This window comes from Vipera ursinii, assembly GCF_947247035.1.
Source record: "Vipera ursinii genome assembly, chromosome: 1".
NCBI lineage: Eukaryota > Metazoa > Chordata > Lepidosauria > Squamata > Viperidae > Vipera > Vipera ursinii.
The window spans coordinates 28,709,729-28,736,933 of NC_139512.1; the positions used below are offsets into that span (position 1 = coordinate 28,709,729).

The window sequence follows — 27,205 nt, forward strand, 5'->3', positions numbered from 1 at the left end:
AAATAAATATGTAAGAGAAATTGTCCATAATTTTCAGCCAACACAGGATAAACAAAGCTGAATACATCTATGTATTCAAGTTAGAGAAATATATGGCTCCAAAAAATCTCTAAACATGAGGATTTAGTGATTAAATATAGGCATGTTGCAAGCTTTTGAAATGAGAAGTGATTTGGAGACAAAGAGAAGTGGTACATTTTTAACCTTCTCAGGATGCTAGAATTTTGATGTCATCTAACAATATTTGCTGTATAGATTTTTATTTACTCAATTTGGACTGATTGAATAAATTATCTTTAAATAGATCTAGAGGAGGGAGGCATTAGTAACTGTGGCTAAATCAGTATTTACTTTAAGCCCAACCAAAAACATGTATCCAAATGTATTTGCGGCATTGAAATCAAAACCTGTAAGATGGTAGGCACAGCATCACAACTGAAGTCCATCACTTGTGCAACATTGCAATGTATATAAAAAAGACGGAGTTTGGCTGCAATACATCACCCAATATCTTGCAGGTTTTAACACATCTACCCCTGCAGATACCCATGTTACAATGAATGATTTTAAATTGAATTATTGCACCTTTCCTGTTATCTATGTAATCCTTTTTGTCACAAATTGCGAAGGAACTGTTTCATTAAAAACACATATGCATTTTTTCTGTGACTGTGGCTGCTCTCAGCAATAACAATTAAGATTTTTGAAACATCATTCTAAACCAGAAAACCCTTGGACTGGAATGAAAAGTTGTATTTGCTTCACTGTTAAGAATCCAACGACATGCTTTTAGATTGAGGCTGTGCACCATGAATGAAATTTGGGGTGTTTTTTTTAAAGCAAACAAAAGTTTAGGGCATTTGTCTGCTTTTTGCACCTGAGGCCACAATATTGATTTTACTGGATTGAATAAACAGCAGTATTAGAGGAAGGAATGGAGAAATGATGAAGAGTTTGGAAAAAAATATTGTGACTTATCTGGCAGCGGGAGATAATGGTGAATTTATACTGGCATCTGATAGAAATCTACCTCAGTTGGAATTACTCATTTAGGTTTTGTTTACATTAAAAATATTAAAAAATGGGCAGGATTGTGATGGATCCCAAGAACGATGCCCATGGGCATATTGATCCAAGAGTCACACATTAGGGATTTCAGGTCTAAAGCATTTAATTAAGTTTAAAATATAAGTAACAATATATGCAATGAAATGTTTACAAAGTTGTGATCTAAGTCAAAATAGACTATCTTAATTACTGAATATTTTAAAAAGATTGAAGTCAATTAATTTGGTTTTATCTTCTGAGATTTTTTTAATCTAGTTTTTTTTTATTTATTAAATTTATTGGCAGCCAAACTTACCACAGGTTAACTCTGGACAGCTTTTAGTATTATTTTGAGATTTTATATCTCAAAGCACTATGCTTAAATGCTATTTCTTTATCTTCAGCTTGGATTAATTTAGATAATTTAACAACTGGAGAAAAAACTTTTTACATTGAAAAAGGGAATATTCAGAATTTGTGGTTTATAGAGTTCTGCTTGATGCAGAAAGGCTGTGCTTCAACTATCTATCAAGTGAGATTGGGCAAGTGCTAACCTGGGCATTTTATGGCCTATGGGCCACATTCGGCCCATAAACAGTCCCAGTCCTGCCTGTGTCCATGGTGTCAGATGGTGAGGGGGAAGGGGGCAGCATCAGGGGGCTGGGGTAGCAAAAAGTCAGGGTGGTAGTCTTCCACAACAGTCCGTTTCTCATGTGGTCCCTTGGGAAAATTAAGTGCGCACCCCTGGGCAGGTGGGTTGCCTTTTAATGAAAACACAGTTTTTGTAGTGGACTCCATCACTACAACTGTCTCCAGAGTAATCTGTGCATCTTTTTTACTGCACTTGAACAAAAGCAAATTCTTTTCAAATAAGTCCTTTAAAAAAATAAAAGAATTTTAAATATTAAGTGCCCTGAGCACCTGGTCCCTGATATCTGAATGGACAAATGGTCATTTTAAACTGTCCTTGGATATAATCTGAAGCTGTTCCATGAACATGTTGGTAGTGTCCTTGATCCATCAATCCTGTCTGACTCATGGTCAGTTTTTCTTCCTTTCCTCAAACTTGCTGAAGATAGTCATTTTTTTCTGGTTTATTATCTTCTCATTTCACATGATCAAAGTATGTAAATTACTGCTTACCCATCATCACCTCAACATAAATGGTGTCCAGGACTGTGTGATTCTTCAAGAAGTCCTTATTACTTTCAGTAATTAGCTCCAAATTTATTATTTGAAGATGTCTTTATTTCTCTTTTTCAGTGTACAGACTTTACAATGCATTATAACTGTTTTGGTCTATTTCTTCTATAGAAATCATCTTTTCCTTCATGATCTTGTTTAGATTTGTCATTGCCTTCCTCATCAGTATCTGCTCTTTACTTCTATATTTATCTTTTTTGAGCCTAAAAAGATGTTGCATTTAGCCCTTTTTCCAAATTGCTATAAAATTGTTACACGTGTTCCACCATTATGGATATAATAGAGGCTTAGACTTGTACAAGAAGTAAAATAGACTGTCGGGGGGGGGGGCAGTTTAAAAGCCTAGCACTTACATAATAATAATCTTGTCTGTCATGTTTTGCTAGCAATCATTTAATATTTTGTTCCTTATTTTACCAATGTGAAAATATGTGGTTGGGATGAACTCATATTTTGTGGGTAACCTTTTTTACTCTAATCTCCACCAATATGGCATCTGGAAATCTTTCCAAGAGCCCCTCTCCAAGGGAGATGGGTGGTTAAGAAATATGAAAAACAAATAAATCTAATGTCTGAGGAGGAAATGCAATAGAATCAGGTTTGAATAATCAGAGCCATCTTTGTTCTTTACTCAGAGAAAGCCACTTAATAGAAGGCATCTCATATTAAATATTTATATCTCTTCATATGGAAACCTGCCTGTAGAATAATACATTTTTTTCTCTCTAAAGCAGACATGTCAAACTTGCGATGTCATGTGACAATGGGGTGGGCGTGGTTTTGTTGTGACACGTCCGGCCCACGTGCTGGCAGTTTGACACCCCTGCTCTAAAGAAAAAATCTGAAAACTGTCCCTAAGGTAATACTGCTAAAAACAACTGGGAGTCAAGTCACTAACTCTAAAACATGGATTTTTTTTAAAAAAAAATGCTACTCTAAAATATTTTAGTTAGAGAGAAACAGATTAAACCCCAAACCTACAATAAAAAGGACCGCCAAAATCAAGAAGGTCTAAGGGATATGATTTGTTATAAATTTATTTCATCTTCAGAATTTCAGGTTGCACCTTTGCTCCAGCACTTTTTAAAATAGAACATTTCGCCTATGGCAACATCTGCCAAGTTTACATTGAGTCCCAGTCAATGTTCTTAAAAGAGGCTTAGATTAATACCATTAAACCATGTTGTGTTCAGTGTTATATATGACTAGTTTAATTCTGAATCCCCTAACCCACCCTGATTTAGCAGTGTCAAGTTTTTTACAAAGCTCTTCAATTCACAATATCAGTATGAAAGACCCATATGTACAAACTGTGACCTGATAATCCCAAAATAGTCAGATAGGATTGGTTTTTTTTCTCTCCCAGTTGTCTTGGGGGCTGAAGCTGGGTTTAGGGGTGAAAACAATAAATCCATGAAGTCTACCAAATATTTATATGGCAAGAAGAAAAATATATAAGCTTAGAATTAATACCACATTTTTGTCAATGCCAACAAGTTGTAAATTCATGTTTGCAAATATCACAAAAGAATCATGAACAACAACTCAGTTTTATACTGTAAGTAATGCTGGATCAATGGTTTAGGATTATCAATCATTGTTGTCATATGCTGTCTGTAACAGTTCAAAAGCATCCTGGAGAAAAATCCTGAAAAACACATACCTTACGGTATATAATAATGCACCTGCATTAGCTAAATATATACTGTACACAAGTCTTATCAGCATTTTATCTACCAAAGATGGGAGATTCCACTTTTAAATACAAAGCAGATAGCCAGTAATGTATACTTATAATACAGCCCTCTTTTTTTTAAACCTTGAACAATTTGGTCACAATGCACCTTTCATATAAAATCATTTTAAATTTTATTATTAATACTCAGGACATTAGGGTTGTCAGAATTGGACTATTCTTCTTTCAATAGCATCTTGAGAACCACTTTTGATAACAAATAAAACTGGGAATGGCATCCAACTTTAGGATGCTGAAACATGTTATCCATAATCTACTCCAGCTCAAAGCAAAAAAGATGTTACTTGTGATGAGAAACACCATTAGGGTGCAAACTCACCACTAAATCTTTCCTCCCCAAAGATTACATCTTTTCTTTTTTTCCTTTTGGCTGGAATGTTTAATAAATATATATCTAGAGAGGGAAGGCAACAACTTCAAATAATTCAAACTCTTTACTCAACTCATCCCTCACCTGTTAACACATATTTGACCCATCATGACAGTCATAGACCCATTTCATTGGTATATTTTTAAAAATTATTTTCAAATGGCCTAAAGAAAAATATAGCAATACAATAATTTAGCCTCAGTATTACTAACACAAATCTGGTCTCATATGATCAACGGTGTACATTTAATACTGATCATATATTGAAGTCTGTGTTGTTGCCACTGCACACTTAGTTAAGGATTGGTGAGATGAGCTTTGATTCACTGTCAATTAATACATTGACAAATTCAGAGCATACTTCCCAATCCTGATTATAACCACCTCATACTTATTTATAATGTTCACACTGAAGGAGCACCAAAGCAAGTCTGGTACTCAAAAGTTGCTTACACCAGGAAAAAAAAACTTCTTAGCATTAAGGACCTCTATTTTTCATGGCCCTATTCTGTATAAACATTCAACTCAAGAAGATGTGCAAAAAGGAGAAAAAAAAATAGTCAAATTACATCATAGTTATCAGAGGAGAAAGATGTTACACAAACTCATAAGAAAATGACAATCTTTTTTTCTCTTTTACTATAAATACATTTAACAGTTTAGCAGAAACACAAGCTAAATTTAAGATTGTTCACATTTGAAGTTGTATCACTCTCTGCTAATGATAAATAAGGAACAGGTCCTGACAATGGAATTTGGACATAGCAATTTTCATCAACAGATCTTTTGAAGACTGCTTTAAAGGGTTAAAACAATGATTTTTTTAAAAAGTTCTGAAAAGTCCATCTGTTGTCCAAACTTTGGATTGAAGTCCTTATTTTTTTTTTACTTAGAGACAATATATACAGTGCTGTTGTAATAATGAAACAAATGTGAAATCTACTGTAAAGTTGCACAATACAGAAAACTGTTGCTCCATCTTCTACTACATACATGTGTGACTCCACAGGTTAATTAATGCTGCTTTGTTTCTTTTTGTTAAGTTGGAATTATTCCATCACGTCTAAGCCCTCTTTTCAGTTCCAAATCTTCCAGTTTCTTCCATAGTTCTTCACGTTCTTTCTCTTTTTTCTTCTCACTAGCAAAATTAAAAAAATAATGATGGCAACATTTTAACACCTACAAAACCACTACAAAAACAAAACAGTATTAGAGTAAATTATGCACCAAGCATCCAATGTTCCCTGAAGAATTCTAAAACTGAATATAAAAAAGAGAAACATTATAGTAACATCATGGACTTAAACAACAATACAAGCAAATGGTGCCTTATAAAATCCAATTATTTCAAATCCAAAAGTTGCACCATTGGCAACTTTACTCTCATAATGTATCTGACTTTCTTCACTATTAAATGAAAATGTGCTCTAGATAACAAACAAAAATTGCTAAAAGTTAACAAATTAAAGCTATGTATCACATATATACTGTGGTATTGTTGTTGTTGTTTTAAAAAATAACTTTGCTATAATTCCTGCATTTAAAGCCATTTAAAACTATACTGAGAAGTCACCACTGCACAAAATCTAGTATAAACCTGCGCTAGAGGGTTACATTTCATGTCTAGGAATTACTGTTTTTGTTCACTCCTTATTTATAACATTCCTTTTTCATTATTTATGAAAACATTTGTTGGTAGCATTAATTTTCACCCTGAACTGTAATTGAATGGTGATCAAAATTTTTGAGGTCAGCTTTTCACAAAATAGCTATTTTAGATTTGTATATTTTTCCTGTTTAGAAGCTCTGTAATATTTTTTTCAAAATCCAACTAATCTACCATCTAAATGTGTATATTTTTATAATGCCCTAGAATGAAAAATAATAAAAACACACATCAAAACTATAGTACTGTATGTTCATCTGAAATCTTAGAACTTTCTTTTAATAAAAACCAAAGCAAAAAAAAAGTTTGCATCAAGTTTGCTCATCAATGTTTTCTGTATTTACAATTACCAGATAGATGTTAAAACTTGGTTCTAAAAAATATTGTGGTTGGATTTGTAATAATTGAAATGTTGACTTTATTTTTTTTAAAAAAATAATAATAAAACAAACAAACCATAGAAGTGAAAAATCATTCTTAAATTATAAAATAATTTCTTTGATTCTTATGTAAAAAGGATATATAGTTTTAAAATATATTTCATGGAAAAGCAGTGAAGATTAATTTTGACAATCTGAGTTTATCTAATATAAGATTCCAGCAAAGATGCCAAAAAACATGCTTGACATCCGAGGTTGTACAATTTCTCTATAAATATAAATCAAGTTTACAAAATGATTAGTATTAGTAGCATCTTTTCCCAGAAATTCCTGTCTAGTTCTGTCTAGTTGAAAGAAAGTTAATAAGCAAGCATAATACAGAATAAATTGGTCTATATCACAAAGTATAAAGCGCACATAATATTAACAGTATCTATTACCCCACTAATTACATTTCATATTTCTAAATTTTTAAAAAAGCAGTGAGCTATGAGAGCCTGGTAATCGAATTAAACAACATTGTGGCCTCCAAAAATATGTGAGAGGCTATACTAACCTAACAAGGCTTGATGACATACAGTACCCTTCGCTTTGCTTGTGGGAACCCCAAGTCTCACAAAAGAAACGACTTTCACCAAGTCGCAAACTGCCCAGAGTTCCCGAAGTTTCCTCATTAGTTTCACCTGCTGCTTTGGATAAGCTGAAATTTCAGACAAAAGATGAACTATAATTGGAGAAGGATTATTAAGGAAAAGACAGAGAAACATTTTATCTAAGGTGCAACTAATGATTGTATGAATGGCACTTCTTCTAGATCCTGCAGTGTCAAAGCCTTGGATGTATCAAGATAACAGAAGCCGAAAAGCAGGACTGAAAATGTGTCACTTTGCTCAGAGATTTCAGTAAATGATCAGGTAGAAATCATAAGGGTTAGTGTCAAATATTTTCTCACCTTACCAAAAAGTCTACTATATTCTGAACCCTATCTTCAAGCAAAGTGATGATTAAATTGTTGAGGGATTTTTTTTTGGTAACTATGATTTTTATTAGGCCTAAATTCTTGATACATGTAAGTCTTTAATAACATAGAGCCAAAAGAAGTTCTGTGAGGAATGCAAGTTCACAAGCTACGCAATGGGTACTGTATCTCATAAAGGGAGAAAAAAAATAACCATTTATGTCTTGCAAGGGCCAGGCTAATGAACATGCAGGGAGAAAAATGAGGCATTGCAATCAATAGTGTGTGAAAATTATGCAATTACTGCAGGGAGGGAGGGAGGGAGGGAGGGAGGGAGGGAGGGAAGAAGGAAGGAAGGAAGGAAGGAAGGAAGGAAGGAAGGAAGGAAGGAAGGAAGGAAGGAAGGAAGGAAGGAAGGAAGGAAGGAAGGAAGGAAGGAACCAAAAACTGCAGGTTTTATGCAAAGCTGACAAAAAGCTTTAAAAAGTTACCGCTGGCGATCTGACTTGTAAGTTGCTGTGAGCTCATCAAACATGGCACTATTCATTTCCATAAATGCCTTCAGCACATTGTATACTAATGCCACAATAGCCCTGTAAAATATGGAAGAAACTTATCAAACTGCTCAAAAAGGTTAGAAAACATTTTGTAGTAATTTGTTCTATGTTCATGTTTGAAATATTCAAATTCCTTTCATTTCACTCAGAAAAGGTAAACTATTCTAATCTAATCTCCAAGGCTCTACTATTATAGACCCTTTGAGACACCATTGTTTCTCATTTGAATGATGCATGTCAGCTCCCATACCTACAATGTTTTGTGCATTATTATTATTAAAAATGATTAAACAATTTTTCCAGATGCACTGGCCATAAAAGACAATAATTTTCTTTTGAAATGACCTTTCTTCACTTCCCCAAATCTAACAGGATTCCATGCTAACTAATTTTCTACAATCATGGCCCAGTACTAGAAAAGGAAATTTAGACCTCTATTTTAATAATACTGACAGGTACAAATTAGAAAAACAGAAAGAAGATATAATTATTTGAAGACAGAAAAGAAAAAAATCTTACATATAAAATTGTATTTCCCACACTATATTCTTTAAAAATGTGGAACCTCAGGGGAAAAAAACTTCTTTATAAAAATAAAAATACTGATCTTATTAGGCTCACACTTAAATATAGTTGGGCACTATTCTGAAACTTCAGTTTCACATTCTTCACAACTTTTCTTTCACTTAAACATTTCTTATTCAGTTCCTCAAAGTCAATTTATACTGCAGAGCACACTGAATAAAACAACACCTTATTGTGAAGATTTTTGTAAAAATAAACCCAATCAGGTTCCATCCAAAAAAAAATGCATTTTCAAGTAGCAAAGGGACACTTTTTTTAACTTTATTTTTTGTCAGATGATTAAAATAATATTATGGTCTACATATTCCCTAGTTGGTGCTGGTCTGCAAACTACTAAGTATAGTAAACTATGCTGATGATACCCAGCTTTTCATTTCGACCCCAAACCACCCCAGTGATGCCCTCGACGTGATGTCCCATTGCCTGGAGGCGGTCCGGGTCTGGATGGGGAGGAACAGGCTTCGGCTCAACCCTGACAAGACGGAGTGGCTGTACGTGCCAGCATCTCAGGAAACTCAGATCATTCCATCTCTCACTATGGGGGGTGAGTTATTACCCCCCATAGATAGGGCTCGCAACGTGGGAGTTCTCCTAGATTCACAGCTTTCTTTAGAAGATCATATATTAACTGTGACTAGGGGGGCCTTCGCCCAGTTGCGCCTGGTGCGCCAGTTACGACCCTATCTAGACCTTGATGCCTTGCGTATAGTCACTCATGCGCTCGTGACCTCTCGGTTAGACTACTGCAACGCTCTCTACATGGGGCTGCCCTTGAGGACCACTCGGAGGCTCCAACTGGTGCAGAATGCAGCCGTGTGAGTTGTGTTGGGGGTCTCCCGATACTCCCATATTACACCTCTGCTCCGTGAGCTGCATTGGCTTCCGGTTGCCTTCCGGGTGAGATTCAAGGTACTGGTTATGACCTACAAAGCCCTACATGGCATGGGTCTGGAGTACCTTAGGGAACACTTGCGGCCGGCATCAACTTCCCTCTGCCCAGTGTGCTCCCACAGAGAGGGCCTCCTCAGGGTGCCGCCATTCGAAGAATGCCGTCTGGTGGCCCCCAGGGGGAGGGCGTTCTCTGTGGGTGCGCCTGACATGTGGAACTGTTTACTGGTTGAGCTCCGGATGGCTCCCGACCTTCGCTCCTTCCGACGCGACCTAAAAACCTATTTGTTTGAACAAGCCGGCCTGGTCTGATGGGTTTTGTTTTAATTATTGTTTTAATGTAATTTATTTTCTGCATTTGGGCACTAGGGTTTAATTTGTTTTAATTTCTGTATTTTGGGTATTTTGGTATTTATGTCCCTGTTCACTGCCCTGAGTCCTTCGGGAGAAGGGCAGTATACAAATCAAATAAAATAAATAAAATAAATACTGATAACATTACCATTCATATATAGTTCTCCATGTTACAATACAAAAGAAAGCACTGAATTCAAAAGAATAAACAAATGTACTGAAAAATCAACAGCAACAACTTACGGATTCCAGTGTTCTTTGGAAATCCTGTATAGACTGGAAAACATGATAGGAAGTATTACATTGGAATTCTCCTCTATCAAACTCATTATGTATTCATTATTCCAATAGTAAAGTGCTCTTTCAGCCACCTTGAAATAAAAACATAGTATTATTTTTAAAACTGTTTATGTCTAATTGCAAACAAAACCAAGTAAAAAAACTTGCCTAAGGGAAAAAAATGATACAAGGTAACACCAACTGATAAAAGCAGGAATTTGCTTATGTATAGAGTAAGTTTTCTTAGTTGTCTCCCCCAGAAATCTGATAAAGAAGTTTTCTCAACTCGGGCAGAGATATTTGGTGTGCAAGCATGCATGCGTGGTATTAGTGCATACTGGGCCATAATTGTCTGGCACTTCAGTTTGCATTACAATACTGCATCCGCTATCTTGCCAGTGTTGACTCCACTCCCCTATGTTGGCGAGAAGAGAGAAAATTAAGTAAGGCAACCTCCAGTCAAAATTACTAGCTCAAACTGGGAAAGGGGTGAGAGGCAAGGACAGAATTCTTCAGAACCACAACTGAAACATCATAAATTATTTCCTATTCCAGATTATTGACTTCCAAGAAACTATCAAACTACCCCTCCCCCAGAATGGTTGGACTGGAATATACCAGAAGAAAAATGGAATGTTCCACAGAACATCAAAACATTACATCCTGCTAATTTTGTACATTTCTAATTAAATGCTCTTAATTATTTCTCTCTTTGGGGACCTGAAATATTAAATTACATATGATGGAGTATATTGACATAGAGACGAGGAATCTACTGTACTTGGCAAATGATGCATTTTTCACAAACTTATATATGAATTTTGCATCTATCACTCTTCCCTATCCTATTAATTTTTCTATGATTTCCATGCTGAGCAATTAAAAACAAACATTTTACATCTATCTCCATTTATTTTTCAGTAATCTGTAAGGATGTTATTAGAACCGATCCAATACTATTTCTTTCATAACAATTTCCTACTAGAAAGATATGAGTGATAGATGAATATGTGGAACTTGCTTTTCACAAACTATGAAAGTCTTGCATGAATAAAAACAAGAAACAAAAATCCTGAACATATTCACCTAAAAGGAACAAATATTATTGCAAAATTCATTAATTTTTCCAGTAAATAGAATTAACATTGTCCTTGAAAAAAATAATAGCAGCTATAATACTAGTAATAATATCAGCAACTATTAGTGTAATAATATCACACGAAGCCATTTATATCTATGACTGAAATCTGTCCTGTCAATCTCCTTATAATTTGTAGTAATAGAAATGATAGAAATGGGCTTCTGAAGAATTAGATCTAATGAGGATGTCAATTCCAATTAAACTTCACATTAAAGCGAAGCAATTTAAACCATTCCCCAAACACAAGTCTGACATAACACATTTATAATAATTAGTCTCATCTAGTTGCAATACTGACCTGAAAATGAGGGCTAGAGACACACTTAGCTAATTGTTTAAATAAGGGTTCCTGGATTTTGACAAACTGTGAAGGTTCAATCACATCCAATATTTCTTCCAGCTCTCCAAGGAACATGACCTAAAATAAAATGTTAAAAAAATATTAAATATGAAGATTTTTTCCTTACAACCTATCTGTTAAGTTTCCAAAGCATCAATTCAACTGAACTTTTTTGAACAAAAGGAATGCTCATTTGCTAATGCTAGCTGTAATTATTGAGCTGTTTCTTAAGAAATAAGTGCATTTTAATTGACAATATCATGTAAAGCATGTTTCAATTTGCTTTATTGTTTTGTATTTCAGATTGGCACCTAATATTAAAAATAAGAGTTTAAAAACCCCTTTTAAGAACATCTTTTTACATTTCCAGATGGCATTAAGAAAGTATTATTTTATTCCTACCCCAAATGGAGCCTAATAATATTATTTATGTCAAAATCTACACTGGAGTGAGGATGGAAATAAATGAAAAAACATTAATCCTGACATTACAATACAAAATATATTCCTTTGGGATTAGTGGTCAGGAAATTGCATGCAAGTAAATAAGGGGCAATGCAGATTTTGTTACTTTGATAAAAGTTCCATTTGCTATGGACAACCATGTCTTTATGTTCCTTTTAGTAATTATATTCTTTGCTGTATTATGAAATATAATTTATTTTTGTCTCAAGATTATCTTTTCTTTGTAATCTATTTTAAATAGGAAAACAATCTAAGCTCATCAAATATACCTCTTTTTGACTGCAAGTTTTCGGCCAGAATTTCATTAAACCTCTAATGACCTAAATTAAAGTAGAAAAAGTAAACAGAACAATTAGAAATCTTCAAGATCTTTATTCAATATTTTAAAAATGTTTTTAAAATGTTCATTTATGTATTTCTTATATTTACAGGTTCTGTGAGTGAAGGGTCTTTCTCTAGAAACTGCACAATGCAATACGCCAACTGCAGAAACAAAAGAAAACATGTACATTAAAAATTTTAATTGAAAATTGGATGGGATTCCGTCGAAACGTTGCTCCTACACCTTCAATTCTACGCGGGGAGAACAAGGAGCAATGGAGCTGTAATACCAAAAGACAGATTGGGGATTCCCATCTTCCTGTATTGCCTTGTCTGTCTATAAGTGGGCTGATTAGGATATAGGTCCTATTTCACTACAAGTCATACTCTGCTGCTGGAAGCAAGACTACAACACATTTGGCCTAAATCACATTCCACAGTACAGGTAGTTCAGATAAATACCAATCATTATGACTGATGTACCATTTAAACCAGGGGTGGGGAACAATGGCCCTTTTATGACTTGTGGACTTCAACTCCCAGAATTCCTGAGCCAGCCGCAAGTCATAAAGGGACCATCACTCCCCATCTCTGATTTAGACAGTAACAAAAAAAAAACATTTCTAAGTGTATGCAAGTAGACCTTTACTTACAACCATTCATTTAGTGACCGCTCAAAGTTACAAAGGCATTGAAAAAAGTGACTCACGTCTATGGCAGCATGATCAAACTTCAAATGCTTGGCAAGTAGCATATATTTATGAAGTGTCCAGAGGTCATGTGATCATTTTTTGCAACTTTCTGACAATGGGGAAGCCAGATTCACTTAACAATTGTGTTGATAACTTAACAGCTGCAGCGATCATTTGGCAAGGTAGTAAAATGGAGCAAAATTCACTTAACAACTGTCTTGCTTAGCAACGGAAACTTTGGGTTCAACTGTAGTCATAAGTCGAGGAGTACCTGTGTACCAGAGCAACTATATAAATGTGAATTTAATAACATTTATAATTTATTACTAAATAATTTGCCCTTAAGATATTTTTCCTTTACACTTTTGGCAGCATTAAGCACCTTCTGAGATCTTGTGAAATGAGTTAGTGGCTTTATAGAAAACAGATATATGAAAAGATAACAAGGCTACATCTCCAGGAATATTAGAGGAAAAGTTTACCGAACAATGCTTTCAATCACTAAGGAAAAAGGTAGGCATGTGGCATAGTAACAATTATTATCAGCTTAACAAAACAAGAATATTATATAACCTAAAGTACAAGAACCAATCAGAATTCATGCTGGATATTTTGCCCCCCCATGGTTACATCTGACATCACCCTGCAAACAAAAGTGTGTATAATCAAGGCTATGGTCTTCCCAGTTGCAATGTGTGGCTGTGAAAGTTGGACCATAAGAAAGGCCGAGCACCAAAGAATTGAGGCCTTTGAACTATGGTGCTGGAGAAGACTCCTGCGAGTCCCTTGGACTGCAAGGTGATCAAACCAGTCAGTCCTAGAGGAGATCAACCCTGACTGCTCTTTAGAAGGTCAGATCCTGAAGTTGAAACTCAAATATTTTGGCCACTTAATGAGAAGGAAGGACTCATTAGAGGAAAGCCTAATGCTGGGAAAGACTGAGGGCAATAGAAGAAGGGGACGACAGAGAATGAGGTGGCTGGATGGAGTCACTTGTTCTGTACCAGCCTGCTACTGGCCTTGCAGAAAAGGCAACCCCTTTACAGACGGCAAGAGGCTGGAATACGTCTGCCAAATTTATTACAAAAACAAACAAGACACGAACCAAGATACCGGAGCTTTGAAACACTATCTGAGCGGTTGCTTTCAGCAAACCAGCCCTCCCCACACAAGTCCTTTATAAAGAGTTCAGGGCATGGCTTCTCTCTCCCTCCTTCCGAGAAGCCCCATTGCCTTCCTCTGTTTACTCCTAATTGACTGCCTCCTGCGTCGGGCGTCCTTGAACAGGGCCAGCTGTGGGTCATCTTCATCTACACTGTCAGGCTCACACAGCTGGGTCTCCATGGTGACCAAGTGGGAGGGGCCTGCCTGAGGGCTATCATCAGCAAGGTCTTCAACACCCCCCTCCTCCTCTGAGTCGTCCGACCCAACTGCCGAACCCACAGGCTGACCCTGAATCACAACATCACTGAAGCAGTAGGCGTGAGCTTAAATGGACTCCAGAAGATGGTAGAGGACAGGAAGGCCTGGAGGAACGTTGTCCATGGGGTCGTGATGGGTCGGACACGACTTCACAATTAACAAGTTTACAACACTGAACATTTTAGAACAATTTGTGGACCCAGTCTGTTATGTATGGTAGTAAGTTTATTTCAATTTAGTGATATTGTACATTGTGTATAAAACAGAATGTGACACAGCTCTTAAAATGTAATACATTACACTGTACTTAAGTTTCTTACCTGTGCGTGGAACAGCGATAGACTTCTAACAGTATGTAGAGGGATCAGTACTTTCACCAAAAACTGTTTATGCTCTGCTTTAAGAGGTAAAGCAAAGCCATTGATAATACTAGAAATAAGAAAAGAAGAAACATTTTATTTATTTGTTTGTTACATCATATATAACTTGCTTTTCCTCCAAACATATTGAACTCCATCTTCATTTTATTCCCACAACCAAAACCCAGTAAGGCAGGTTGGGTGCAACTGGTCCAAACACAGTCAGTGTCCATGGTGAAGAGTAGATTTGAACCTAGACCTCCCTAGATCTTGTCCTACCTCCCTTACCTATAATGTACTCAATATGCAATATACTGAAATCTGAAATGAGCAAAACTGTTTCTGATCTGGCACAAGTGCACTTTCTGCAGTTGCAAGCAACTCCTTAAAGAAACATGTCTTTTCATGAAACTGCATAGAAGCTATGTAGATTGAGAAAACACTCTGAATTCAGGAAATCTTATGGAAATTATTATTATTATCCAATAATAATAATAATAATAATAATAATAATAATAATAATAATAATAATAATAATAATAAAAAAATTGGAAGAGACCTTGGAGGTCATCTAGTCTAACCCCCTGCTCAGGCAGGAAACCCTATACCATTTCAGGCAAATGGCTATCCAGTCTCTTCTTAAAAACTTCCAGAGTTGGAGCATTCACCACTTCTGGAGGCAGGTTGTTCCACTGGTTAATTGTTCTAACTGTCAGGAAGTTTCTCCTTAGTTCTAGGTTGCTTCTCTCCTTGACTAGTTTCCATCCATTGCTTCTTGTCCTGCTTTCAGGTGCTTTGGAGAATAGCTTGACTCCCTCTTGTTTGTAGCAGCCCCTGAGATATTGGAACACTGCTATCATGTCACCTCTCATCCTTCTCTTCGTTAAACTACACATACCCAATTCCAGCAACCGTTCCCTATATGTTTTAGCCTCCAGTCCCCCAATCATCTTTGTTGCTCTTCTCTGTACTCTTTCTAGAGTCTCAACATCTTTTTTACATTGTGGTGACCAAAACTGGATTCAGTATTCCAGGTATGGCCTTACCAAGGCATTGTAAAATGGTATTAGTACTTCACGTGATCTTGATTCTATCCCTCTGTTAATGCAGCCTAGCACTGTGTTGGCTTTTTTGGCAGCTGCAGCACACTGCTGGCTCATACTGAAGTGATTATCCACTAGGGCTCTGAGATCCCTCTCACAGTTACTACTATTGAGCAAGGTACCACCTATACTATACCTGTGCATTTGATTTTTTCACCATTGAATTTCATTTTGTTAGATAGCGCCCAGTGTTCAAGTCTGTCCAGATCCTCCTGTATCTTAAGCCTATCTTCTGGAGTATTGGCTATTCCTGCCAGCTTGGTGTCGTCTGCAAATTTGATGCGTTCCCCATCTATCCATATTCATATTTATATTCCACTTGTCTTGTCTTTTAAATAAATGAATAAACATTTCCATATAATGGAAATTTAATTGTGTGATCTGGCATCTAAATTTAGTTTTTATATTACTTTTAATGAAGCGAGCTTTTGCGTGTGTGTGTATGTGTGTGCACGCGCGTGTGCGTGTGTATGCGTGCTTTAAAATATAAACTTGGATGAAAGAGCAGCATATTTACATAATATTACTATATTTACATCGTTATAAGAAAGGGACTTCATTACCTTCCTAATATTTCCAGCAGTTCAGCCACACCATTAAAATGTTCAGTTTCATAAACAAACCTACAAAGCAAATTGCATACATTAAATGTTCATATTTATTCAATGATAAAATCATGTAACACCAAAAGAAGTTTCTTGTGCCCCTCTTCTCTTAAAACTTACCGTAAAAAAATATTATTAATCTGTTTTCTGATAAATGCTCTAAGACCAAGGAACTTGCCATAAATTCTGTGTAAGACTGTTTTTAAATAGTCCCGTTCCCGAGGATCTTCACTGTCAAATAGTTCCAAAAGCTAATAAAATAAAGCAAAACACAATGGGTCACAGATGTTACTTGACTTTCAGCTTTTAATATCTCTGAAATACTTTATTCTATCCAAAACCTGCACTTTTTTGTTTACTGTGTTCCAAAATCACATTGCATATCATTAGTTTTTATCTTTCTGCCTAATTCTTGCCATCTGTTTCTTTATTAACAAGTGATAACAGAGGAGGGCCAATTCAGATTTCCTGCAGGACTTAGGGTATATTCATATGAGACAAGAAATGTTTCAATTAGTGGATTCTGGCAAACACTTGTATAAAATTCTTAGTCATGGCATTTACTATTTCTTGAAGTTTACATCCAGTAAACTTAGTTGTAATTCTCCAATATTAAATATTCGTACAAAATATCCCCTGAAATTGAATGAGCACAAGTAACTAACCATTACTATTCATCTTGATTAAAAAAGGCTGGTATATTTATTAATAATGTAAGATTAAATAAAATAGAGCACTGTACCTGTAATACAAATTTTTGATCTATATATTTTTTGGCAATGCTGGGCTGAAATTCTTGGCTTTCCAAAAATCGTATGAAAAATTCATATATAAGCTACAAAAAATAATAATAATAACATAGGTTAGTCCTGACTAAATGCATGCCGTAATTCTACTGCACATACACAGTGGGACAAAAAAGTATTTAGTCAGCCACCAATTGTGCAAGTTCTCCCACTTAAAAAGATGAGAGAGGCCTGTAATTTTCATCATAGGTATACCTCAACTATGAGAGACAAAATGGGGGGAAAGAATGCAGGAAATCACATTGTAGGATTTCTAACGAATTTATTTGCAAATTATGGTGGAAAGTAAATATTTGGTCAATAACAAAAGTTCATCTCAATACTTTGTTATATACCCTTTGTTGGCAATGACAGAGGTCAAACGTTTTCTGTAAGTCTTCACAAGGTTTGCACACACTGTTGCTGGTATTTTGGCCCATTCCTCCATGCAGATCTCCTCTAGAAGAGTGATGTCGCTGGGCAACACGGACTTTCAACTCCCTCCAAAGGTTTTCTATGGGGTTCAGATCTGGAGACTGGCTAGGCCACTCCAGGACCTTGAAATGCTTCTTACGAAGCCACTCCTTCGTTGCCCGGGCGGTGTGTTTGGGATCACTGTCATGCTGAAAGACCCAGCCACATTTACTCTTCAATGCCCTTGCTGATGGAAGGAGGTTTTCACTCAAAATCTCACGATACATGGCCTCATTCATTTTTCCTTTACACGGATCAGTCGTCCTGGTCCCTTTGCAGAAAAACAGCCCCAAAGCATGAGGTTTCCACCCCCATGCTTCACAGTAGTTATGGTGTTCTTTGGATGCAACCCAGCATTCTTTCTCCTCCAAACACGACGAGTTGAGTTTTTACCAAAAAGTTCTACTTTGGTTTCATCTGACCATATGACATTCTCCCAATCCTGTTCCGGATCATCCAAATGCTCTCTAGCAAACTTCAGACGGGCCCAGACATGTACTGGCTTAAGCAGGGGGACACGTCTGTCACTGCAGGATTTGAGTCCCTGGCGGTGTAGTGTGTTACTGATGGTAGCCTTTGTTACTTTGGTCCCAGCTCTCTGCAGGTCAATCACTAGGTCCCCCCGTGTGGTTCTGGGATTTTTGCTCACCGTTCTTGTGATCATTTTAACCCCACGGGGTGAGATCTTGTGTGGAGCCCCAGAACAAGGGAGATTATCAGTGGTCTTGTATGTCTTCCATTTTCTAATAATTGCTCCCACAGTTGATTTCTTCACACCAAGCTGCTTGCCTATTGCAAATTCAGTCTTCCCAGCATGGTGCAGGTCTACAATTTTGTTTCCGGTGTCCTTCGACAGCTCTTTGGTCTTGGCCATAGTGCAGTTTGGAGTGTGACTGTTTGAGGTTGTGGACTGGTGTCTTTTATTCTGATAACAAGTTCAACCAGGTGCCATTCATACAGGTAACGAGTGGCGGACAGAGGAGCCTCTTAAAGAAGAAGTTACAGGTCTGTGAGAGCCAGAAATCTTGCTTGTTTGTAGGTGACCAAATACTTATTTTACCGAGGAATGTACGAATTAATTCATTAGAAATCCTACAACGTGATTTCCTGGATTCTTTCCCCCCATTTTGTCTCTCATAGTTGAGGTACACCTATGATGAAAATTACAGGCCTCTCTCATCTTTTTAAGTAGGAGAACTTGTACAATTGGTGGCTGACTAAATACTTTTTTGTCCCACTGTATTATTGTTTTGTAATTTTTGCTAAGAGCAAGTAATTTAACATAAAGATACATTTAGATCATTTCAGCTACCCATCTGCTGCCCACTTCCCATATACAGAAGCCCTAAATGTTCCCCACATAGTTTCTGTTGATGTCACTACTGTTCAATTTTTTAAAAAAGCATAAAGATAAATCCAGACAAAGAGTGTCTTATTTCCATGTGTTCACATGTATCTTTGTGACTCAGATATAGTACTCATTAATTCTTCTTATTTAATTATCATCAGAAGAACTCATACTGAGAGCAGACACTTTCCACCTCTATAATTGTTCACTGAATTGTCAAATTTCTCAGGAGTAATCAACAGCATATACTTTTTGCCCTCCAGACTTTTGAGATCACATAAAATAATTACAACATTTAAGAGAGTTAAACAGTTTATATTCATGTAATAGTAATCAGAAAATGTTCCAAGAGTATTCTATACTACAGCAAGAGAGATGTCTGATTAATCAGATTTAATCAGAAGTCTCTAGCATACTACAAAAACTTGGCTTCTTTCCACCTGAAGACCATTCGTATCTATATTCTCTTTCTTTAAAGCTTGAAGAATAAAAATAAAATGGGACCAGACTATTTGAGGGTCCTGCCTTCCCTGCTTAATTAGACCATTCCATCAGATCTGCCATAGAAGGCATGCTCTCGGTGCCATCAGCTAAGGGCCAACATCTGATGGGTCCCAGGAAATGTGCATTCTCTGACCTGATGCTTATCTCATGGAACATTCTCCCCCCCCCCCAAATTTAGATGTTCTTTTGGTATTCTGGAAGGCTCTCAAGACCCGGTTATGTTATCAGACCTGGCATTCCCAGATAAGTTTAGATGGCTCCAATGTTGACTACTTTTACTCTCTCTTTACTTAAGGTTTGTATCTCTGTTCTTATAATATTTACTGTAAATGTGTTTTTATTTTTTTTGTATCTGTGGTTTTTATATGTGGTTTTATTCATTTGTTGTGCACCATCCAGTGTTGCCTTTGGGTTGTTTCAAACTTCCCAATGATATTCCTCAACCTTTGCAACAGCCTAAACCTCCCTATTACAGTTTTGAGAGCTATGAAAGCATGACCCTTCAGCAGGCATTTGAGGTTGTTTGAAGCCTGTGCTTTCCAAATGACATAATTTTAATAGTAAAATCACCTGTAAATGTGGCCATGATGCTTCAAGAGTAGGTTCATCTTCTTCTGGATCAAACTCATTGCTATCACTTGGAGGAAGTGTTCGGAATATATTGCAAGAAACCTTGAAATGGTAAAGAAGGAACATTCAAATTCCTGCTACAAAAATCAGCCAATTATAAGAGATGAGAGGCAGCGATTAAAATAGAATACTTTTTGGATAATTATAAGCATTCTTCTACAAAAGATTCTGGAAAATTATTCTTAGATAATAACAATTTATATAGCACCATATGATTAAGAAGTGCATTAATGATTCTTGTCAGAATCTTTACCCTTGTAATAAAAGCAGGTAACAGCTTCTGTCAGCACTAAAGAGGCTACAGTTTTGCTACTACTCTAAAGTGATTAGCACTTTTGATATCAGCCTGAAGGAGCTACACTATTGAACAGAATAGGAGAATATTATCCTTGAATACCGTGTCTTCCTAAAATCATGGAATGCATTCTATAGGAAAGGAGGAATCTGTACCATATATTCTTAAACCAATAAAGGAGAAAAATTGTAGCTCAGGGTTGAAATGAAGGTCACCAAGGACCCATAATTTTTAATCCAAGTCAAGTAAGAGTAAATTGTTCTCAATTTATGTCCACAATTGAGACCAGAATTTCCATTGTGAAGCAAGGCAGATGTTAAGTTAATCACACCTGATTTCACTTTTTACCACAGATGTACAGTGAATCAAAGCACTTGTTAAGTGAATCACAAAGTCATTAAGCAAATCTGGCTTCTCCCATTGACTTTGTGGATCAGAACCTGGTTGGGAAGGTTGTAAATAGCAGTCACATGACCTGGGACGCTCCAACTGTCATAAATACATTCTGATTGCCAAGTGCCCTATTTTGATCACTTGGCCATGAGGATGCTGCAGACATTGTAAGCGTGAAGACTGGTGGCAAGTCACTTTTTTCAGTACCACCGCAACTTTGAATGGTTATACGTTAAGGACTACTGTACTGCATTCAAAAGCCATTTCACTGGTTTTCAAGATGTCATTTCACCCTCAGCCAGCATGACTGGCTGGGGAATTCTGGGAGTTGACATCCACACATATTAGAGTTGCCCATATAAAACGTATATGATAATACAGAGGTTTCAAATTTTAATGCCATTTTATTCTGCATGTATTTTGTTCTTCATTTTAATGATATTTATTTTTCCCATGGTTTTACCGTGACTTGAATCAAGCATTCATTATATAGTGGGACAATTTTATATACCCCCCTAATAACAGCATAAAAGTAAATGTGCCCTCAATTTGAACTTGACTCTCGACTACAATCTTGCAGTTTTGTTATTACGTATTTGGTCTATCCCTGTCTTTTTCTAGGATATTTTTTCCAATTTACCAGTCTTGCCAATGACATTGGAATTCCCTGCCTAGCTTATCGAATTAGCCAATACTGAGTAAATGCTATCACTTATAGTACAGCATTAATATAGAATATTTAAAAGTTTATTATTAATTTAAAGTAACAAATAATATACACTTTTGTATATGTAAATAAAAGAAATATAGCCGCAGGATTTGATAGGCACTTCAGATTTTATCAAATACAATAAACAGCAACCATTTCCAATTAAACACAGGTACCGAGAAACAGTGACTAAGAATAAATTGTTCTGCATCTTCTCACCACAAGAGGGTGCATTCTAATATACTGCTAGTAAAAACAGGATTACTTTAACTATGATCTTTAGAATACACAGCATGTTATTTGCAAAAGAAAAAAGCCTTATTATTAGTAATAAATACCATAATATATTTAATCTTTCTTTGGGACACATCTGTTAACAAAATCTAGGTCCTGTTTTCTATAAATTAAGACCCATCTCACAGGATCTATATAGGCTATTCATATTATTTGACCAGGCATGCACAATAGAGCCAATCAAATTAGGCACACTGAAAGAAATGAAGAAGGATTTCCTACAAAGACTGTTTCCAACAGTTCTATATACAAATATAACTTAATGCTGGCCCTTATCATAATAATCAAGAAAACTCTAATTTGTAAAAACACATTTTAAAAATTAAGAAAACTATAATAATAATAATAATAATAATAATAATAATAATAATAATAATAATAATAATAATAATAATATAAAGTTGGAAGGGACCTTGGAGGTCATCTAGTCCAACCCCCTGCTCAGGCAGGAAACCCTATACCATTTCAGGCAAATGGCTGTCCAGTCTCTTCTTAAAAACTTCCAGTGTTGGAGCATTCACCACCTCTGGAGGCAGGTTGTTCCACTGGTTAATTGTTCTAACTGTCAGGAAGTTTCTCCTTAGTTCTAGGTTGCTTCTCTCCTTGACTAGTTTCCATCCATTGCTTCTTGTCCTGCTTTCAGGTGCTTTGGAGAATAGCTTGATTCCCTCTTCTTTGTGGTAGCCCTGAGATATTGGAACACTGCTATCATGTCACCCCTCACCCTTCTCTTCATTAAACTACACATACCCAATTCCAGCAACCGTTCCCTATATGTTTTAGCCTCCAGCCCCCTAATCATCTTGGTTGCTCTTCTCTGTACCCTTTCTAGAGTCTCGACATCTTTTTTACATCGTGGTGACCAAAACTGGATGCAGTATTCCAGGTGTGGCCTTACCAAAGCATTGTAAAGTGGTATTAGTACTTCACTTGATATTGATTCTATCCCTCTGTTAATGCAGCCTAGTACTGTGTTGGCTTTTTTGGCAGCTGCAGCACACTGCTGGCTCATATTGAAGTGATTGTCTACTAAGACTCCGAGTTCCCTCTCACAGTTACTACTATTGAGCAAGGTACCACCTAAACTATACCTATGCATTTGATTTTTCCTGCCTAAATGTAGAACCTTACTTTTTTCACCATTGAATTTCATTTTGTTAGATAGTGCCCAGTGTTCGAGTCTGTCCAGATCCTTCTGTATCTTAAGCCTATCTTCTGGAGTATTGGTTATTCCTGCCAGCTTGGTGTCGTCTGCAAATTTGATGAGTTCCCCATCTATCCCCTCATCCAAATCATTAATGAAGATATTGAAGAGCATTGGGCCCAGAACAGAGCCCTGGGGCACCCCACTACACACTTCCTTCCATGTAGATGTGGTTCCATTGAGGACCACACGCTGAGTACGGCCTGTCAGCCAGCTACGAATCCATCTGGTGGTAATGCTATCTAACCCACATTTTTCTACCTTATCAAGTAGTAGGTTGTGATCTACTTTATCAAATACCTTACTGAAGTCCAAGTAAATTATATCTACAGCGTTCCTTTTGTCACTTGGTCAAAGAATGTAATGAGATTTGTCTGGCATGATCTGTTTTTGACAAACCCATGTTGACTTTTACTGATGACTTTTTTTGCATCAAGGTGTTCGCTGATTTGTTGTTTGATTATCTTTTCCAGAATCTTCCCAGGTATTGAGGTCAGGCTGATAGGTCTGTAGTTTCCTGGATCTATTTTTTTCCCTTTTTTGAAGATGGGAACTACATCAGCTCTCTTCCAGTCCTCTGGTAGTTCCCCAGTGCTCCAGGATCTTTGAAAAATATAGTTCAGTGGTTCTGAGATCACATCTGCCAGTTCCTTCAGAACCTTGGGGTGTAATCCATCTGGGCCTGGTGATTTGAACTCGTCTAGGCTGGACAGGTGCTCACTTACCATTTTCTTGCCTATCTTAACTTGCGTTTCTATTCTGTTTTTTATGGCACTGGTTTGGGTAGTTTGAACTGGTTTTTCCCTTTGTGTAAAGACAGATGCAAAAAACGAATTAAATAGTTCTGCTTTCTCCCTATTGCTTGTCACCTTCTTGCCACTTTCCCTCACTAATGGACCAATCATTTCCTTAACTTTTTTCTTGTTTTTTATATGTTGAAAGAAGCTTTTTTTGTTATTTTTGACTTTGGTCGCAAGCCTTAGTTCATTTTGAGCCTTAGCTTTCCTCACTTCATCTTTGCAGGCACGGGCTATTTGCTGATATTCTGACTTAGTTATGTGCCCCTCTTTCCAATTCTTATACTTGTCCTTTTTATCTTTCAATTTATCAGAGAGTTCTTTATGCAGCCATGCTGGTTTCTTTTGAGAGCTGTTATTTTTCTTCTTTGTTGGTATTGTACTAGACTGGGCCTTTATTATCTCACTTTTCAAAATTTCCCAAGCTTCTTGAGTTGTTTTCCCCTTTAGGATTCTCATCCATGGAATTCTTCCCATGGTCTCTCTAAGTTTATTGAAATTAGCTCTTTTAAAGTCCAAGACTCTAGTTTGGCTGTGTTCTATTGCTTGTGCCTCCAGAATGTTGAATTCCAATATTGCATGATCACTTCCCCCCAAGGTTCCTGTGGCTTCGACACCTTCTATCATTTTATCTCTGTTAGTGAGAATTAAATCCAATATGGCTAATCCCCTAGTTCCCTTCTCTACTTTTTGGGAGAGAAAGTTGTCTGCTAGGTTTGACAGGAATCTGTTTGATCTTCCACTTGGTGCAGAGTTTGTCTCCCAGTTGATATCAGGGTAATTAAAGTCCCCCATTACTATTGTGATGTGCTTCTTACATACCTTAGTTAGCTGACTAGCAAAAAGTTCATCTATTTCCTCTGCTTGGTTGGGCGGCCTATAGTATACACCTATGGCAATGTCATTTTTTCCCCCTTTTATATTGACCCAAATGCTTTCAGGTTTACACTTTTCGTCATTGTTGTGCTCTATTTCTGTAGAGATAAAGTTATTTCTTATATAGAGAGCAACTCCTCCTCCTCTTTTGTTTAGTCTGTTTCTTTTAAATAGTTTAAATCCCTCTAGCTGTGTGTTCCATTGGTAGGTTTCGTGCCACCATGTTTCCGTAATGGCAACAATATCATATCTGCCCTCATTTACCTGAATTTCTAGTTCACCCTGCTTACTGTTCATACTCTGTGCATTAGTGTATAGACATTTGAGTCCTTTATGACTGACGCTGTGTTTACTTGCTGCATAACTTGTGTGGTGCCTGGCTTCCCCTATTTTCTTAGATTTGAAGCTGAGAAAATGACAGTTATAAACCACTTGAAACAATGATTAAATATTCTGCAAACCAGAATGTATTATCCTTTGTGTTATAAAAAGAATTCCACTTTCTACAGAAGAAGTCATATATCTAATCTGAATTGTATGTCCTTAAATTTCCATCCCCACCTCCAAATAAAGAATCAACAATGAGGCATGCTTCTGAGGGGCAGAAATAACCTCTATTTTAAACTAACAGAAAAGCAATTTTAGATATATGATCCAAGAAAAAAGGAAAAATAAATGGCTAGGGAAAGTACTTACTACTTTTCTACTTAATATTGCCAATCACTGACAAAAAAGTGAACAATTAAGATTTCTAAATATAATTTCAGATAAAGGGGGAAATTTCTTCATTACGTGTTGCATGAGCAATAATCAAAGCTTTTTGCTTATGAAAATAACATTTTAAACATTCTGTAAAAATTACATTCTTTAAACTGATATAGACCCTTACTTAAAATGAAATATTTATGGAGTTTTTTAGAGTAAATACATATCACTGTATGGTTTTCTTGCAATTCTTGAACTACTAGACTATTATCTCCCTTATAGGAACCTTTGTCAATTGACACACCAGAAATCAAAAGACAACTATACTGTTAATAGGATTAACATTTATAAGATGCTAACATTAAGACTGTCAAGCTTCAAAAAAACTTTATTCTGCTTCAGCCATGGTTGTTTCTTAGCTTGTCAACAGACCCGGAGTGGGGGGAGGGGATGATTACAATGCTCTTCACAGGTGTGAATGGTCCATCGGAGAACCACTGGAACTGAAGATTTTTCTCATAACAAATGTCTGACACTTAATTGGGGAATGTGACCTGCACTATCAGTGGGGAAGGGAGGTTCTATACTTTTAATTTACTGTTCTGGCATCAATTTAACTAGAGCTAGTTTCTTATTCATCAATGCCAGTATGCTGTATTCAATAAAGTTTTGCATTAGAGATTTGAATGTCTCAGCTATGCTTACTTTGTTGGGATCATCAGTCGGAACCTTGACACTACATTTTGACACGCAGATTGAATGGTTGATGGTTCAGACTTATGATGGTGATGGAAAAAGTTATTAGTTACTATAAAGCAAAATGTAGTCTGTGGTTGCAAACATACAAGTAGCCACCAAAAGTTTTCAATGTGAGCCCCAAGCCCACAAAAGTTCTTACCAAATTAGAATCCTTAAAAGAAGAAAAAATATTAACTGGGGAAAAACTATATTAATTGAATTGTTTTAACTAAACTGTTAACGAGTTTAGATTCAATTTATCCTAGTCTGACTTGCAGTTTTTTAAAATATAGATAGTCCTTGACTTACAACCATTTGTTTAACAGTTCAGAGTTACAACAGTGCTGGAAAAAGTAACTTATGACCTATCCTCGAAATTACGACTGTTACACCACCCCCATAGTCATGCAATCGTAATTTGAGTGCTTGGCAACCAGCTTGTATTTGCCATAGCTGCAGAGTTCTGCAGACATGTAATTACAATTTTTGACTTTCCTAGCCAGCTTCTGAAAAGCAAAGTTTATGAGGGAAGCCAGATTTACTTTAACTACCATGGTAATTCACTTAACAATCACAGTAAAAATGGTTGTAAAATGTCAATTGTGGTTGTAAAGTGGAGAACTATCTGCACAGTATTCAAAGACCAAACACACCCCTTTGGTATAAAAATATGCTGACCCCTACAAGATTCCATAAAAGTCAAAGTATTCTTTATGTACAGTAATTACATACAAAGTATAATCACTAAATTAAAATTTCAAGTATAATGCCTCCTGCATTATATGCAATCTCAAAGATTTCATACAGTGAAACTGTAAGATGATGGCCAATTTTCATTAATGTAATTTTCAGTCAATATTGAAGTTCTGGTTTTAGGTTTTAAAGGTACTAATGTGTGCACAGGTTTTACATTAAGCAAAAATCCCTCCATTCCCATCTGATTAAATAAATTAAAACCTAAA

General features: G+C 36.3%; 1 protein-coding gene across 3 annotated transcripts in view; it reads right to left on the minus strand.

Annotated features, from left to right (window-relative positions):
• Positions 1-3,271: 3,271 nt before the first annotated feature.
• PPP2R5E (protein phosphatase 2 regulatory subunit B'epsilon) overlaps positions 3,272-27,205 on the minus strand; it is a 71,452-nt gene continuing 47,518 nt past the window's right edge. For 2 of the 3 annotated variants that reach the window (XM_083356788.1, XM_083356790.1), the window contains exons 4-15: positions 20,173-20,274; positions 17,234-17,326; positions 16,612-16,742; positions 16,450-16,509; positions 14,745-14,853; positions 12,419-12,472; positions 12,259-12,309; positions 11,483-11,602; positions 10,008-10,135; positions 7,872-7,973; positions 6,979-7,122; positions 3,272-5,514 (exon numbers count right to left, since the gene is read on the minus strand). In XM_083356788.1, coding sequence (XP_083212914.1) covers positions 5,415-5,514; positions 6,979-7,122; positions 7,872-7,973; positions 10,008-10,135; positions 11,483-11,602; positions 12,259-12,309; positions 12,419-12,472; positions 14,745-14,853; positions 16,450-16,509; positions 16,612-16,742; positions 17,234-17,326; positions 20,173-20,274 — 1,194 coding nt within the window. In that variant the 3' untranslated portion in view covers positions 3,272-5,414. The remainder of the gene's footprint in view (positions 5,515-6,978; positions 7,123-7,871; positions 7,974-10,007; positions 10,136-11,482; positions 11,603-12,258; positions 12,310-12,418; positions 12,473-14,744; positions 14,854-16,449; positions 16,510-16,611; positions 16,743-17,233; positions 17,327-20,172; positions 20,275-27,205) is intronic. The other variant, XM_083356789.1, reaches the window with a different exon arrangement.